Source organism: Seriola lalandi, unplaced genomic scaffold, assembly GCF_002814215.2.
Source record: "Seriola lalandi dorsalis isolate HSWRI2012SDOR001 ecotype SW California unplaced genomic scaffold, Sedor1 jcf7180002054240, whole genome shotgun sequence".
NCBI classification, from domain to species: Eukaryota; Metazoa; Chordata; class Actinopteri; order Carangiformes; family Carangidae; genus Seriola; species Seriola lalandi.
The window spans coordinates 1-16,177 of NW_019524793.1; the positions used below are offsets into that span (position 1 = coordinate 1).

Genomic DNA, 16,177 nt, shown 5'->3' on the forward strand with positions numbered 1-16,177 from the left:
TAAGGTAGGACAAGCCAGGATTTGAACCTACAACCTTCAGATTATAAGGCAAGAGCTTCAACCACTGAACCACCAACATACTCCTTCAAGTGTCTATTGTATTAAGGCATAAAAACGTCATAGTAGAGTAAGACATAAAAATGTCAAAAAACGTCATAGTATAGAAGGGCATAAAAATGTCATAGAATAGTAAGGTAGGCCAAATCCAGAACTTGAACCCACAGCCTTCAGATTGTAAGGCAAGACCTTTAACCTCTGAACCACCAACATACCATTTCCAGCAGTTTTTGTAGTATTGCATAAAAACGTCATAGTATAGTAAAGCATAAAACCGTCATAGTATAGTAAGGCAAAAAAATTTCAAAAACGTCATAGTATAGTAAAGCATTAAAATTTCAAAAAATGTTATAGTATAGTAAGGCATAAAATTGTCATAGTATAGTAAGGCAAAAAAATTTCAAAAAATGTCATAGTATAGTAAAGCATGAAAATGTCATAGTATAGTAAGGCACAAAAAAATGTCAAAAACGTCATAGTATAGTAAGGCATGAAAAAGTCAAAAATCGTCATAGTAAGGTACAAAAATGTCATAGTATAGTAAGGCATAAAAATGTCGAAAAACGTCTTAGTAAAGTAAGGCATTAAAATGTAATAGTATAGTAAGGCAAAAAAATTTCAAAAAAACGTCATAGTATAGTAAGGCATGAAACCGTCATAGTATAGTAAGGCATGAAAATGTCATAGTATAGTAAGGGAAAAAAATGTCAAAAAAGTCATAGTATAGTAAGGCATTAAAATGTCAAAAAATGTCATAGTATAGTAAGGAATAAAAATGTCATAGTATAGTAAGGCAAAAAAAATTCAAAAACATCATAGTATAGTAAGGCATTAAAATGTCATAGTAAAGTAAGGCAAAAAATTTTTTTTAAAAACGTCATAGTATAGTAAGGCATAAAAATATCATAGTATAGTAAGGCATTTAACCACTGAACCACCAACATACCTTTTCCAGCACACTTTGTAGTATGGCATAAAAACGTCATAGTATAATAAGGCATAAAAATGTGAAAAAACGTCATAGTAAAGTAAGGTATAAAAATGGCAAAAATCGTTATAGTATAGTAAGGAAAAAAATGTCATATTATAGTAAGGTAGGACAAGCCAGGATTGGAACCTACAACCTTCAGATTATAAGGCAAGAGCTTCAACCACTGAACCACTAACATACTCATTCAAGGGTCTATTGTATTAAGGCATAAAAACGTCATAGTAGAGTAAAACATAAAAATGTCAAAAAATGTCATAGTATAGTAAAGCATTAAAATTTCAAAAAATGTTATAGTATAGTAAGGCATAAAATTGTCATAGTATAGTAAGGCAAAAAAATTTCAAAAAATGTCATAGTATAGTAAGGCATGAAAATGTCAAAAATGTCATAATACAGTAAGGCATGAAAATGTCAAAAATCGTCATAGTAAGGCACAAAAACGTCATAGTATAGTAAGGCAAAAAAAAAGTCAAAAACGTCATAGTATAGTAAGGCAAAAAATATGTCATAGTATAGTAAGGCAAAAAATAGTCAAAAAAGGTCATAGTATAGTAGGGCAAAAAAATGTCAAAAAACGTCATAGTATAGTAAGGCATGAAAATGTCATAGTATAGTAAAGCATAAAAAAATGTCAAAAACGTCATAGTATAGTAAAGCATTAAAATGTCAAAAAATGTTATAGTATAGTAAGGCATAAAAAATGTCATAGTATAGTAAGGCAAAAAAATTTCAAAAACGTCATAGTATAGTAAAGCATTAAAATGTCAAAAAATGTCATAGTATAGTAAGGCATAAAAATGTCATAGTATAGTAAGGCTAAAAATGTTCAAAAAACGTCATAGTATAGTAAGGCAAAAAAAAAGTCAAAAACGTCATAGTATAGTAAGGCAAAAAATATGTCATAGTATAGTAAGGCAAAAAATAGTCAAAAAAGGTCATAGTATAGTAGGGCAAAAAAATGTCAAAAAACGTCATAGTATAATAACGCAAAAAATCTGTCATAGTCTGTCATAATCTGTAAGGCATAAAAATGTCATAGTATAGTAAAGCATTAAAATGTCAAAAAATGTTATAGTATAGTAAGGCATAAAAATCTCATAGTATAGTAAGGCATAAAAATGTGAAAAAACGTCATAGTAAGATAAAAATGAAAAAACGTCATAGTAAAGTAAGGAAAAAAATGTCATGTTACAGTAAGGCAGGACAAGCCCACAATTTGAATCTACAACCTTCAGATTATAAGGCAAGAGCTTCAACCACTGAACCACCAACATCCTCTTTCAAGATTGTATTGTATTAAGGCATAAAAACGTCATAGTAGAGTAAGACAAAAAAGGTAAAAAAAACGTCATATTATAACAAGGAATAAAACCGTCATGGTATAGTATGGCAAAAAAATATAAAAAAAAATTGTCATAGTATAGTAAGGCATAAAAATGTCATGGTATGATAAGGCAAAAAAATGCTAAAAATCGTCACACTATATCAAGGCAAAAAATCAAAAAAAAAAATCATAGTATATTAAGGAAAAGAAATGTCATAGTATAGTAAGGCAAAAATTATGTATTATCATAAGTAAGGCTAAGCCCAGGACTTGAACCCACTCCCTTCAGATTGTAAGGCAAGAGCTTCAACCACTGAACCACCAATATACCCTTGCCTGATATTTTTTGTACTATGGCATAAAAACGTCATAGTATAATAAGGAAAAAAAAAGTCAAAAAACATCATAGTATGGTAAGGCATAAAAATGTCAAAAAATCGTCCTAGTATAGTAAGGCATAAAAACGTCATAGTATAGTAAGGCATAAAAATGACAAATTATCATGAGGTTGGCCAAGCCCACAACCTTCAGATGGAAAGGCAAGAGGTTTAACCACTGAACCACCAACATATCCTTTGAAGAAAGTTTTGTAGTAAGGCATAAAAACGTCATAGTATAGTAAGAAATAAAAATTGATAAAAACATCACAATATTGTAAGGCACAATAAGTCAGAAATCATCATTATATAATAAGTAATTAAACTTCATAAAAACAACAGATTATAGTAAGACTAAAACTTATAAAAAACGTCATCCTGTAATGAGGCTTTAAAATACCATCATATATTACGGCATAAAAAGGCTTAAAAATTACAATATATAGAAAGGCTTAAAAAATCCTAGTATACTAATGCATCAGCAGGCTGTGTCTGCTATGGAGACTCAGGTCTTTTGGAGTGCAGGGAACAATCCTGAGAACCTTCTATGACTCTGGGGGGCATCAGCCATCTTCTGTGTTGTAGTCTTCTTGGGCAGCAGCATCTCCACTGCTGACAGGGAAAGGCTGAACAAACTGATCAAGAAGGCCAGCTCTGTTCTGCGATGCCCCATGGACCTAGTGGAGGTAGTGGGCAACAGGAGGATGATGGCTAAGTTATCATCCCTGTAGGACCATGTCTCCCACCCCATGTAGGACACTCTGACAGCACTGAGCAGCTTCTACAGTGACAGGTTGCTGCACCAACAGTGTGTGAAGGAGAGATACCGCAGGGCTTTCCTTCCTGCTGCTGTCAGACCTTACAACAAAAACTGCACTCACATAATAAAGACTGACAATCCACCATGTGCAATCAAAGTTATCTGCTGCTACTTTTTTTTTATCTAGCATTTAATTGTACTTATATTATTATCTTTTTTAAGTATTTGATTCTTGTCACTTTACAATTTGTTTTTCTTTCCTTGTACTGTTCACATTGCTGCTGTGACGCTGCATATTTCCCCACTGTGGGACTAATAAAGGAATAAGGTATAAAAACGTCATATTATAGTATGGCATAAAAAGCCATCAAAAGTAAATGTCATAGGCCTAAAAATGGATAAAAATGAAAAAATGAAAATGAAAATCATAGTGTCACGGTGACAGTAAGGCTGGACCCAAATGCAGCCAACACAGGGGAATGAGGTGCAAACATGTGAAACGGGTGAACCACCAGAACAGGAAAATGAAGCACAAGGTCACACAAGGAACAATAACCAGAGACACAGGGAATACCACAGCCGCTAGAACAGGCAACATGAACAGACTGAGGACAAACCAGACATGAACAGATGAACAGACACAGACAAAGGGGAGCACAGAGACTATATAGACACAAGGGAGGCAAGGGTGATTGAACACAGGTGAAACAGATTAGGGTGGAGCAGACAATCACCAAACATAAACAGGACCAAGACAGGAAGTAAAAACATTGAGACACACGAGGAAACTACAAAATAAAACAGGAAGTGACAGAAGTCCAAACATAAATTCAAACCTAAAATGTCCACCATGGCAAACCATGACCCATAGTGTAGTAAGGCATAAAAATGAATAAAAATGTCATATTATAGTAAGCCAAAAAAATCGTACTACACTAAGGCATAAAAAGTCATGAAAACGCCATAGTAAAATAAGTAATAAAAATGGATAAAAATGTCATTGTATAGTAAGGCCTTAAAAATGTCATAAAAATATCAAAGTATATTATGGCATAAAAATGCAAAATATCATCACAATATAGTTAGGCATGAAAAGTAATTTAAATAACATAGTATAGTAAGATATAAAAACGTCACATTATGGCATCAAAAGGCATAAAAAGTCATGAAAACATCATAGTATGGTAAGGTATTAAACTTCATAAACACAACATTTTGTAGTTGGCATAAAAATTGATAAAAACATCATAGTAAAGTAAGGCCTAAAAAGTCATAAAAACATCATAGTATAGTATGGCATAAAAAGCCACAAAAATGTAATAGGAGGTATGAAAAGTCATTAAAATGAAATAGTGTAGTAATATATGAAAACATCATAGTACAGCATCAAAAGGCATTAAAATGTCACAGTACAGTAAGGTATTAAAAGGTCATAAAAACGACAGTATAGTAATACATGAAAAAAGACAAAAACATCATGATATATTGAGTCCTACAAAGTCATAAAAATGACATTATAATAAGGCATAAAGTCATTGTAGTACAGTATGGCATAAAAAGTCATGAAAACATCATAGTATAGTATGGCATTAAACATCATAAAAACATCATAGTATAGTCATTTTGTAATACCTCACGTTGGTCCTGCTCATGTAACTGCTGTCAATTGTTCAAAAATATTTCAACCACTATAAGGGTAGAAAATTATCAAAAAAGACTAGAAACTCCTTTGAATTTCACTACAGAAGAATCAAGAAAGAGAAAAATATCAAACCAGCCAAACAGGCATGATGTGGTTCTGACAGCTGTGACTTTTGATGTCCACTAGAGGGTGCCAATTTAAAATCTTCACGTATAAATGCCTTGGTTTTCCTATTTTACAGATAAACTGAATTACACAGCTCTGTGTATGTATGTGTGTGTAATTTTTAAAAAACAAAACAGAAGTGTAGATGTTTGATTAAAATGCACATGTTTTACTTGATTACTTGATTCCTTGATGTTGATTCCAAACAGAAACTGTAGAAAAAGTAGCTTCAACTATAGTCAGAAATAAAAAAGAAGGGGAGTTATTTAATGTGGAGAAGTAAGACAATATGTATAACACTAGTTCATCAAACATGTTCTCTGTATTTTAACAGCTGTCTAACCTGCTGATACACAAGTTTCACGCTGTTGTTCACATGTACTGTGGCTATATATGTGTTTTTCTAACACTTTGGAAAGAGAGTTGGGCTGAGGCCTGAGGGAGGGTGTCGTGTATCTTTCTATATTGTCCCCTTTGGTTTTCTTCAGTAAAAATAAGAAAATCTTTTAACTCTCAGGTGCTGTTGTACTCAGGTTACATTACCCCTATTCAATGTTCTTTACAAAACAGTGATAATGAAGTCCTAAATGGAGCTTAAACGTATTCTTTTTTTTTTTACCACCAGGTCGTTCATTATGACATTATGTGCAGTAGTTCACAGTAATATTATAATCAAGGTGCAGCAGTATTGTGGAATTTGAAACACAATAACTGTAACATGAGGCGGCTTATGTAAGAATTTGCACGAAGTATAAACTTCTACATGTTTCCCATTTGAAATGTATTGAAACACTAGTTGTAACATTATGCAAATGGGAAATTTGAAGTTTGTATTAATTATAATTTGTTCATATTGAATACTGTCTAAAAGTTTGAAATACTTATCAGGTTTCCATCCTGTATGTGCCCTTATGAAATTTAGCAGAGCTAATAGTAAACCCTTCCTTCAGTGAGTTATTCACTGGACACAAGGTATGCAGATCCTATAATGTCTAATATTAGACCTTGAGGAACAATTCACTATCTCTATCTTTATTCTAATAAAAGAATTTCCAATTATTTAAATTTAATAGGATCAATAGAATCCCTACACTTGTTCATGCACACCTCTTAAAACAACCAGAATTGCTTTTTAAGCAGCAAAGCACACATATTTAATGTGAACATCCAAAGTTACCTATCACAACAAAGGATATTTTATATATCTCAATAAGAAAATGTTCCACTAACAAAAGTTTTATTTGGTTTGTTTGCTTTGTTTTATTGTGATTCAAATTATGCATTTACTATCTTTTCCTTTTATTAAACAATTTTATAATAACCGAGGTAGTTTGAAGTGTTTTCCATGCAGCTTGATTGAACACTGAAGCTCTCTCAACTATTGCACGTGTGAGTGTTATTTGTTCTTTTGTCTTATGGTTGAATGCACTTTCTTGAAATGGGAGCAAACTCAAGGATTTTGGTATATTGCAGGTACAAAACAGGGTATCATGTGGTCTGCCTCAACAAAAGGTACAATATAAGTAAATTCTCTTGTGGCATGAATGCTAAAATAGGAAGACCATCATTACGGTGTGAACTACTTATTTGTTTCTGTGTGACACTAAAGCCAGGGTGGTCATCAGGGAGACTCTGTACAATGCTGTGGTAAATAATATTGCATGGGAACTAGGCGTTTCACTCACGTTCTGAGAGACATGAGCCACCACCTCACATGATGTTTGTACCAGCTGATGTGGCTATCCTGTTAAATACTGTTTATTGATTATTTACTTGATAAAGTAGTAGTAGTGATTGTAGAGGAAGAATAATCAGGTCACTTTGAAAATATTATACTTAAAAAGTGACACAAAAACAAAAGATGATATTTAGAGTATTTTTCCTTGTGATGGGCAATGTTTTCTATATGATATCATCTAAAGTAGTAGTTTATTGCTGTGTCAGGGGGGGCATTGGGTGACCGACTGTAACAGTGAGCAACATGTCACATAAAAATCACAGCTAACAAACAAGTCATTCTTTGTTTAAGGTTTACTGTTTTGTTACTGTACAGTTTTTCCAAAAGGGGGTTTTCATAAAGACATGACATAAAAAACATGATACTTCACATATTTACAGTAAAGATAGATGACATTTGTCAATATAATAATTCTGTTTCCTACATGTATATTACGTGTTTCTCACCCAAGTCAGTATCCACACATTCACTTACCCATATGCACACAAGTATAAACATAAAACAACTGTTATACTTCTAGCTGACCTTCATATGATTTTGGTGAAAGTCCCAAAGTTCATCTACAGAACATGTAAATGACACGTGCTGTCAAACATGTCTCTGTTTTTTTCATAATTCTTCCTGGTTCCTCTCGTTTCCCATTGGTCTTGACAGTCCATTGTCTGTTTTTTGTGTTGTGGGTTCAGGGAGTGGCCAGTTTTCCTTTCATAACCGGAGTTGGAATAAATAGTTGCTTTGGACCAGACTGCAAACATCTACTTTTTGAATGCAAGAAAACCAACTCTCAGTCACGATGTAAGTACAATTTTATTTTCCAGATTGTCATCGATAGAAATAGAAATTTCTGATTACATGAATTCTTTTTAGTGGATGACCAGAAATGGCTTGTTGCTGAATAACAACACTTTACATGTGTGTGTCCCAGGATCTATCTTTCAGGGCTTGTTGGCTTTCTGCTGGTGCTGACAGCTGAGGCCAGAGTTGGGTAAGAAAGCTGAATTTAATACCCATATTGGCAGACTGCTACATTTGACAGAGTTAAAAAAGATATTTAGAAATTTAAATGTTGATTATTAGAAAATTAGAGGCACAACTCAAATTTGAACATTACATATTAGTTAATGAAGCAGATTAACGGATAAATGAGGAGTTAAAGATTTCACTCAAGAGCCTGGCACAGTTGATTATTGTGTCACCTTACATACTTCTTAATCTCTTTCCTCTTTAATTTCACAGGAACTCCTCTCAGTTACAGTTCTGCTCTGAGACAGAACAGTGCCTGCTGTTTGATCTGATTTGTAAGACTGACGAATATGAGGTGAGTGTCTCGGAGCAAGAGAGAAACCTTTTTCACATTTCAGGTGCCAGAAACATTTAAAAAGTCCATTCCACTGCGTTCGCTCATGTCCCTCAGGCCCGTCACTATGACTCTGTGAAGTGGGTTTCAACTGACGAGACTTCCTTCTTCATGGAGTTTGCAGCAATGAAAGCATTCAGACGACTGTATGAGTACATCTCTGGTACCAACGACAAGGGTGTGTACGTGTGTGTGTGTGTGTGTGTGTCTGTGTGTGTGCGTGTGTGTGTGTTTGTGCATCCACTCATTTATTTAGGTTTTATTTCTAAAACAGGTATTCTCATTGAGATCAATATCTCTTTTTGAAGAGAGACCTGTGCACAAGAATAAACACATGCACTATAAAAATGGACAAATACCAAAGCACACAATTTGCATACAAAACACTAAAGAAACGGATACATTCAAAATGCTTGAGTATAATGTTTTTAAATCTCAGAAAAACAACCAAGAGATCTAATGTACAACATTTTTTGTGAATCTTTCCGTTTGTGGGAAGAGAAGTATTTAAAATCAGTCTGCCAACCTCTGTGTGACCATGTGGTGCAGCTAAAATTAAAATGTGCTTTGACATGACAGAGTAATTACTGTATTTAGTTGCGATCAGAGGGCAGTTTAGCGGTTTTAGTGGATATTCAAGTCAGAACAGATACACATATTTTCTTATGTTTTCTTATGCTTTTCATATGCATTTGATGTTTGTTATGCGTTACCAATTTGTGACATTTCTAAATATTAGTTGTGTTTTCTCAATGTCTACCTGTAGGAAAGAAAATTGATATGACAGCTCCTGTTATTGTGAGAATGCCTGACAAGAGATTTTGGCAAATGGGTGTCTACACAATGAGTTTCTTGCTGCCAGCTGATTGTCAGAAAAATCCCCCCAAACCTACTGATAGTAAGGTAGGCTCCTCTAGCATCAAAACACATTCACCTTAATTTAGTCATAACTGCTGTGAGCATGTTTGAAGTGACTCTGTGAGTGTTACCAGAAGCACTGGCAGATAATGAAACTTTGCTGACTTGCAGGTGTACATCCAGACCATGCCAGACATGAAAGTGTATTCACGGAGCTACGGTGGATGGATGACGAGCACGTCTGACAGCAACACAGCAAGTGCTCTGTCCACTGCCCTCGACTTAGTGGATGAAAATTACAAAAAAGGATTCCACTACGCTGTTGGATATAACAGGTAAACAAATGACCATAATTTTCTATGATAATCAGAAGAGAAAAATGCTGATGAAAGCCGAAAGGAAAACTTAAGTGTTTGGCAACTATTTCATATTCTGCAATTAAATTATTGTGTTTGTGTCTGTGTGTCTGTGTGCGTCTGTGTGCACGCATGCATTTGTTTCTTGCAGTCCAATGACGATCTTTAACAGGCACAATGAGGTGTGGTTTGTTGCTGAGGATGATCCAGCATGTTCCAGCAGTGAGGAACTGAACTTTGCTCCTTTCTCCTAAATATTTGTGAGCTGTGTGCAATGGCAGCTTAAATGAAGAGATGTTGTAGCTGGACTATTGCTTCACAATTACTTCAAGTCATATTGTGTCATATGAATAATCTTCCAGTGACAGCCCAGATTTTGAAAATTGGTATGTTCTGAATTTACCATGTATTACTTGTGATGATGGCCTTACACTAGCTTGTTTCATGTTTTTCTTTTATGTTCAATAAAGTTAACTTTTGCAGTGATTTCTTGTGGTTGTCCTTGGTTGATCCACCTCTCTGGACCAACCCTAAAATGTGCCTGAAGCAGCTGGTTGTGCGTCTGTGCCAGTGACAGCCAGGGACAGTGGCATTATGCTTTCAGCTTGTCCGTTCGTCCCATTCACATTAACATGATATGGCAGTAACGCCTCGAGTGCCACAAACATTCACTTGGACTCAAGGATGAACTGATCAGAATAGTCACTAATTACAAAACTAATTATGACAAATTTTAATACAAATGTCTAATAGAATAAAATGATGAAGTGATGACATGTGATATCCAAATGGTCCAAGGTCAATTTCACTGTGACATCATAATGTATAATGTCATCAATACTGAAACAATATAACATGAAAGGAATATAAAGTTTAGCCATTAAAGTAATTAAATAAAAATAAAACACATAAATTATTCAAACATTTGTGTGGGTCTGCCAGAGTGAAACTAAAATGGTGCTGTCCTTGAAATATTGCTGCTACAAGGATCTGTGGCACGCCATTATTTACTTTCCTTTCGGAAAGGAAGTTCCAGTGGATCCTATGCCAAAGGACATAAGATAGGACGCATTGAAGCTCCTTTCCTTATCATTTAGAGAATTGGACCAGCTCTTATCATGACTGTGTCTTGCATACTTCTTGTTCATATCACTCAGTTAGGAACCTTCCTAAGCAAAAAAGACCTCTCAACCGCAGCCTGGGTCTCACTCTAATTTAGAACAGTGCTAGAACAGTGCTATTCTACAATACCAGCAGATGAAACTAGTGAGTTCAGCAAGACTAGCATTACACAGCCACATACTGCCAAGCACTTTGGGCTTTTCAGTAACATGCATTAGGGAATTTTTAATATTTTTCATTTCATGGAGATTTACCTTCTGATAGAGGAGAAACGTGTCAAGTGTCAAGTTAAACAGACAGGTGAAAATAGTATGGGGACTATTTTATTGATGAATGTCATAATCCATTTACAAGCTAATGTGCAGGTGTCATAACCATCCACCCTTGAACTACACTCCGTATCGCTTTGACGTCACTTTGAGTTTCATCAAAGCTGCCTGTGCCATTTTTGCTGTTGAACTGCACCTTATCACACCAAGCACTGGGAATGTGGAACAATATGATCATACTCTGTGATTAATATTGTATTACACTGACTAAAGCAATGTTTTGAGGTTTTATTGTCCTTTCCTTGAATTAATTATTAAGTTGGATAACATTTGACTTGAGAATGAACAACTGATGCTCACCTGAAAGGTGGCACAAGATTGTAATTAATGTAATAACGTAATTTATCGGTAAGCTGCAGCAAGTAATATTTTAAGCCCTGATTTAAATGAGCAGAGAGTTTCAGCAGATCTCAGGTATTCAGGAAGTCTGTTCCTCAGGTAGGAGCTTAGAAACTAAAAGCTGCTTCACCTTGTTTAGTTCTGATTCTTGGAACACTGAGTAAACCAGTCCCAGATGACCTGAGGGGTCTGGATGCTTCATATCATACAAGTAAATTGGAGATTATTACATAATCAGCTAATAAAATACAACACATTGCTAAATATTAAACCACGGGATAAAAAAAATTTGGCCTGTGACCCCTCACTAAAAAGAAGTATGCAGATGGGACCCTCATCTCTCATCTCACATCTCAGATCAGTTGTTAAGAGTTACACTAAAGAGTAATGTCCCCTTTAAACATTTAAGATGGTTTCATTTAATTTATTGTTCAAAGGTCCATAGAGTTCAAATTATCTAATATAAATAACCTCTATTTTCTCATATGTCCTACTCACAATGCCTCTGAGATATTTTATGACCCTTTGCAGTCAGAACTGATTCTAATTTTATGTAAGTGGGATTTGGAATTAAGGATTTTTGCTCATAGTGGAGTATTTTTTTAACACTGCAGATTCACAATACATAATAATAATGCAGAAACTAACATGAAAGTTGAATGGCTGTAGTTTTGACAGTGATTAATCTTCAGTGGATTCTTATCTTATCAGCTGTGCTCCAGCATGGCTCGATGATAGTGATTTCACTACAGTAGGAATCCAGCAGGTGGCTATCTGACCGTCTGCTGTGGATGGGCTGGCTTGCTGACTGACTGGCTGGGTAGGAGTGCCAGTGGTAAGAGAGGTTTTATGACACTCACTATAGATCAAAGTCCGCTTGTGGACCTCAAACAACCATCAGTCCACCGGGGCTGTTGGGCCTGCCTGCGGTGTCTGTCTGGTCTCCTGATCTCTGCGACAATGAAGATCAGGCTGGAATGACTGTGGAGTTCATGTCCCACAAACCAGAATGGACCTACCCGGTTATCACCCACAGCTGCCCCAGCCTCTTGTCCACCACCCTGCCAGCTATCCGGACAATCTGTTAAATTTGGAGGGATCCTCAACATGTGAGTTCTAGATGGAAGTGAACTATGGGTAGATAGTGCCCTTTTAGGTTGGTGTCAGATGATATTGTTTGAACTCGTAACTCGTACAATATTATGAAGGTATCAACATTTTAAACGTCTTGTTTTGAAAGTTGGGGTATAACAGTGTCTGGAAATGTAAATCATATGGTGGTACATAAAAGACATTTATCACATCCACATGAAAATCCAGAAGAAGAGACTGGAATTAAAGTGGTTTACCAGACTGTGCTACGCTTTTTCATTTGGGAGACTGGTACCTGTGAAAGTCATAAGCAGTGATATGTGGTGAATTATGTAAGCGTCATATCTGTGATCATAGTCAAGCAAATTGAGCAGAGTGATAAGGTGCTTTATTCTCTCAACAGCTGAGCAATAAACTTCATTAAAAGACACACTTACATGTCAGCAGCATAGCAGTCCAATCTCTTCAACCAGTTTGCTCAGAGAGTGAATTTTCATGGCTGACTTGAAATAGTACCTACGCTAGTGCAAATTGGAATATGGTGATGTTCTTTTTTTTTGTATTACTGCCAAATATAGTCATCATTCCCAACAAAATCAATGCAACACACTGGGAAGTCTGTTAACAAGCAGCAATTTGCCATTTTGCCTTGGTCACCTTCAGTAGCAGAAAGCTTGTGTCATACTGTACATTTGATTTATGATGACTGTGGTTTCGTTCTGCAGCTCAGGAGTTAAAGCCAGAGCCAGAGCCAGATGGCACACCAGAGTCAGAAGAGAGCTGTCCCGTCTGTGGAGACAAAGTGTCAGGATACCACTATGGACTTCTCACTTGTGAAAGCTGCAAGGTAAGAAACAGGGTTTGGAGAGTTCAACAAAAGTATTTATTTTCTAACAGCACCATAAGGCACATTGGTGTTGTTGTATACACCAAACAACCATAGTCAGCTAATGTAAAATTGAGATTATTTCTGCAACTCTATATTATCACCCAGGATTGTCTTGTAATCTGCAGAGAATGAAGTTTTTCTCTTTCTCTTTCTCTCTGTGCAGGGCTTCTTTAAACGCTCAGTGCAGAATAACAAGCATTATACCTGTGCAGAACAACAGAGCTGCCCTATGAACCTTTCCCAGAGGAAACGTTGTCCTTCCTGCCGCTTTCAGAAGTGTTTGGCAGTGGGCATGAAAAGAGAAGGTACCTCCCCCCTTACACACTAAAAATGTAGCCCCCATCCGCACGGAAACATACACAAATACACTCAATACAATTGGACACATATTCTGCTTCATTGCGACATGCCTGGTGTTCCACTGACATATATGGTCTTATCTAAGAAGTCATAAGCCAGTATAAGGACTTCCTGTAATGACCCAGATATGAAGACTTTGTATTGTGGAGCTAATCTGAGCTCTCAAAGTGGAGTGGTCACACTTTATATATAAAATCATTTCTGGTATTGTCTGAAATCTGGTTGTAAAACCCTAATAATTTGTCTTGTGTCCTGTCAACAGCTGTAAGAGCAGATCGTATGAGAGGTGGCAGGAATAAATTTGGCCCTCTGTATCGACGAGACAGACAGATGAAACAGCAAAGGGTTTATCACCAGGCAAACACTGCCCCCTACAGGATCAAGATGGAAACTACGCAAATAAACTGGCCTACAGGTCCAAATGACCTTCACCCAATGAGCAATAACACAAGCGCTTCATTGTCCTCTGATGCTTTTCATCAATTCCACATGTATCCCTCCAGCGTGGGGCAGTCAGGAGCGTCTATGCCTCTGGATTGCACAATGAATGCAGACAGGGTGCTCACTCCTCCATCCTTGCCCTGCCCTGGACTGTACCACCGCACATTCCCTGGACTTGCCCACGAGAAGGGAGAAATGGATTTTAGCCACAGCTCAGCTCATGCAAACTACCCAATGCATCCAACCCAAAGCAATTCATTCACACCAAGAAGCACACCAGCATCATCCCCCTGTTCAACACCAAGCTCAATCACCCCTCTCTCCCAAGCTCTCATCCAAACCCAAGACACTCCCCCGACAGCCACTCTTTCTACCAACTTCCTAAGCCAACTCCTGGAGGGGGATCAGGATGAGAGCCAGCTGTGCGCCAAGGTCCTTGCCAGCCTGCAGAGAGAACAGGCCAACCGAGGCAAGCATGACCGCCTAAATACATTCAGCATCATGTGCAAAATGGCTGACCAGACTCTGTTTGGGCTTGTGGAGTGGGCCAGGAACACTGCGCTTTTCAAGGAGCTCAAGGTGATGAACCATGAAGTCATGGGGTGTAGTGTTATGTAAATCTTTTTGCAATAGTCCAAAATCTCTACTTAGCTGTGTGAGCAGACCTATAGCATTTACTCTTTGGTATGCATTGGGTGTTTACTGGAGGTCAAAGTTTTTAGCATCTAATTTGCTGCTACATCAGATCAACCTTTTATGCTTCGCACAGGTGGAGGATCAGATGGTGCTGCTGCAGAGCTGCTGGAGTGAGTTGTTGGTCCTGGACCACCTCTGTAGACAGGTGACCTACGGCAAACAGGGCTGCATATATCTGGTCACAGGACAGCAGGTAAAGGACAAGAGACTACATTCTTATAATAATCCAGAATGTCTCCGGATTGTAGTCATGTGTTTGTAATCACTACCTTTCTCTCATTCTGATGCAGATTGAGGTGTTGACCATCATCTCTCAGGCAGGAGTGACACTGAATAGCCTGGTATCGAGGACTCAAGACTTGGTGTCCAAACTGAAGTCGCTCCAATTAGACAGACACGAGTTTGTCTGTCTGAAATATTTGGTGCTATTCAACCCCGGTGAGCTTTTCCTCTTAAACGTCTAGTGATTAGCGCCTCTATAGAAGTAACACAGTGTCTTTCTGATCAACTTTGCAGCTGTTTAGTTGGGCGTTTTTCTTGTCATGATACTGTTATACATGCAACTTCTCTTCACATTGAGTGTATGGATTATGTGTTGATGATGAATGTGCATGCATCGTCTTTCTGCTATAGATGTGAAGTCTGTGCAGAGCCGCAGGCAGGTGGAGCAGACTCAAGAGAGGGTGAACAGGGCCCTGATGGAGCACACCCAGCAGACTCATCCAGGACACTCAGACAAGTTCGGTCAGCTGCTGCTCCGGCTGCCGGAGGTACGCAGCATTAGTTTACAGGTTGAGGAGTATTTGTACCAGCGCCATCTTCTGGGAGATTTGCCCTGCAACTCTTTACTTACTGAGATGCTTCACACCAAACACAACTGAAAAGGAGGTGCTGTAAATTTTTGCACCTCCTTTTCTGCCTTTCAGATACAACTGTCCTTTAACAGCCCCTATGGCTTCAGTCACAGATGTGATGTCATCCTGGCTCAGCATCGAGGGGGAATATTTACTTAACCAAGTTCCCATTATAAACAGTATTACCACAGTCACACAGCCAAGTAATTTGTTTTGTTTGTTTGTTTTGGTCAGTATTGATGTGAGAATTCAGATCCAAGCACCACCATGATGTTTTAGTATGCAGGAAGAGCCTCTGTTCAAACAAGAAAGCATCATTGAATAAAGAAATTTGGTTTTGCATATGCCTGTGTGTTTTTATTTTTATTTTATTCTAATAACATGAATAATGCTAATGCAAATGGCGAAATAAAGATGGGAATGAAAAAAC

General features: G+C 37.0%; 2 protein-coding genes across 2 annotated transcripts; both read left to right on the plus strand.

Moving 5' to 3' along the window:
• The first annotated feature begins 7,752 nt into the window (after positions 1-7,752).
• soul5 (heme-binding protein soul5) lies at positions 7,753-10,111 on the plus strand. Its single transcript, XM_023404283.2, has 7 exons — positions 7,753-7,849; positions 7,980-8,039; positions 8,291-8,372; positions 8,469-8,589; positions 9,178-9,314; positions 9,441-9,604; positions 9,777-10,111. The coding sequence occupies exons 1-7, from the start codon at positions 7,821-7,823 to the stop codon at positions 9,877-9,879; spliced, it is 696 nt and encodes a 231-aa protein (XP_023260051.1). The 5' UTR covers positions 7,753-7,820; the 3' UTR covers positions 9,880-10,111.
• A 2,179-nt stretch (positions 10,112-12,290) lies between these two features.
• Positions 12,291-16,089, plus strand: nr5a5 (nuclear receptor subfamily 5, group A, member 5). Its single transcript, XM_023404282.2, has 7 exons — positions 12,291-12,524; positions 13,233-13,354; positions 13,560-13,701; positions 14,019-14,776; positions 14,967-15,086; positions 15,184-15,331; positions 15,527-16,089. The coding sequence occupies exons 1-7, from the start codon at positions 12,425-12,427 to the stop codon at positions 15,772-15,774; spliced, it is 1,638 nt and encodes a 545-aa protein (XP_023260050.1). The 5' UTR covers positions 12,291-12,424; the 3' UTR covers positions 15,775-16,089.
• Positions 16,090-16,177: the final 88 nt, after the last annotated feature.

What these genes read in the sequence shown, in the direction of transcription:
- soul5 (XM_023404283.2), top strand. Translation starts at nt 7,821, where the DNA reads ATGCAAGAAAACCAACTCTCAGTCACGAT. An exon ending in AACCAACTCTCAGTCACGAT is followed by an intron (nt 7,850 to 7,979) that starts GTAAGTACAATT and finishes TGTGTGTCCCAG; the next exon opens with GATCTATCTTTCAGGGCTTG. An exon ending in CCAAACCTACTGATAGTAAG is followed by an intron (nt 9,315 to 9,440) that starts GTAGGCTCCTCT and finishes GCTGACTTGCAG; the next exon opens with GTGTACATCCAGACCATGCC.
- nr5a5 (XM_023404282.2), top strand. Translation starts at nt 12,425, where the DNA reads ATGGACCTACCCGGTTATCACCCACAGCTGCCCCAGCCTCTTGTCCAC. An exon ending in CGCTTTTCAAGGAGCTCAAG is followed by an intron (nt 14,777 to 14,966) that starts GTGATGAACCAT and finishes TGCTTCGCACAG; the next exon opens with GTGGAGGATCAGATGGTGCT. An exon ending in TTTGGTGCTATTCAACCCCG is followed by an intron (nt 15,332 to 15,526) that starts GTGAGCTTTTCC and finishes TTTCTGCTATAG; the next exon opens with ATGTGAAGTCTGTGCAGAGC.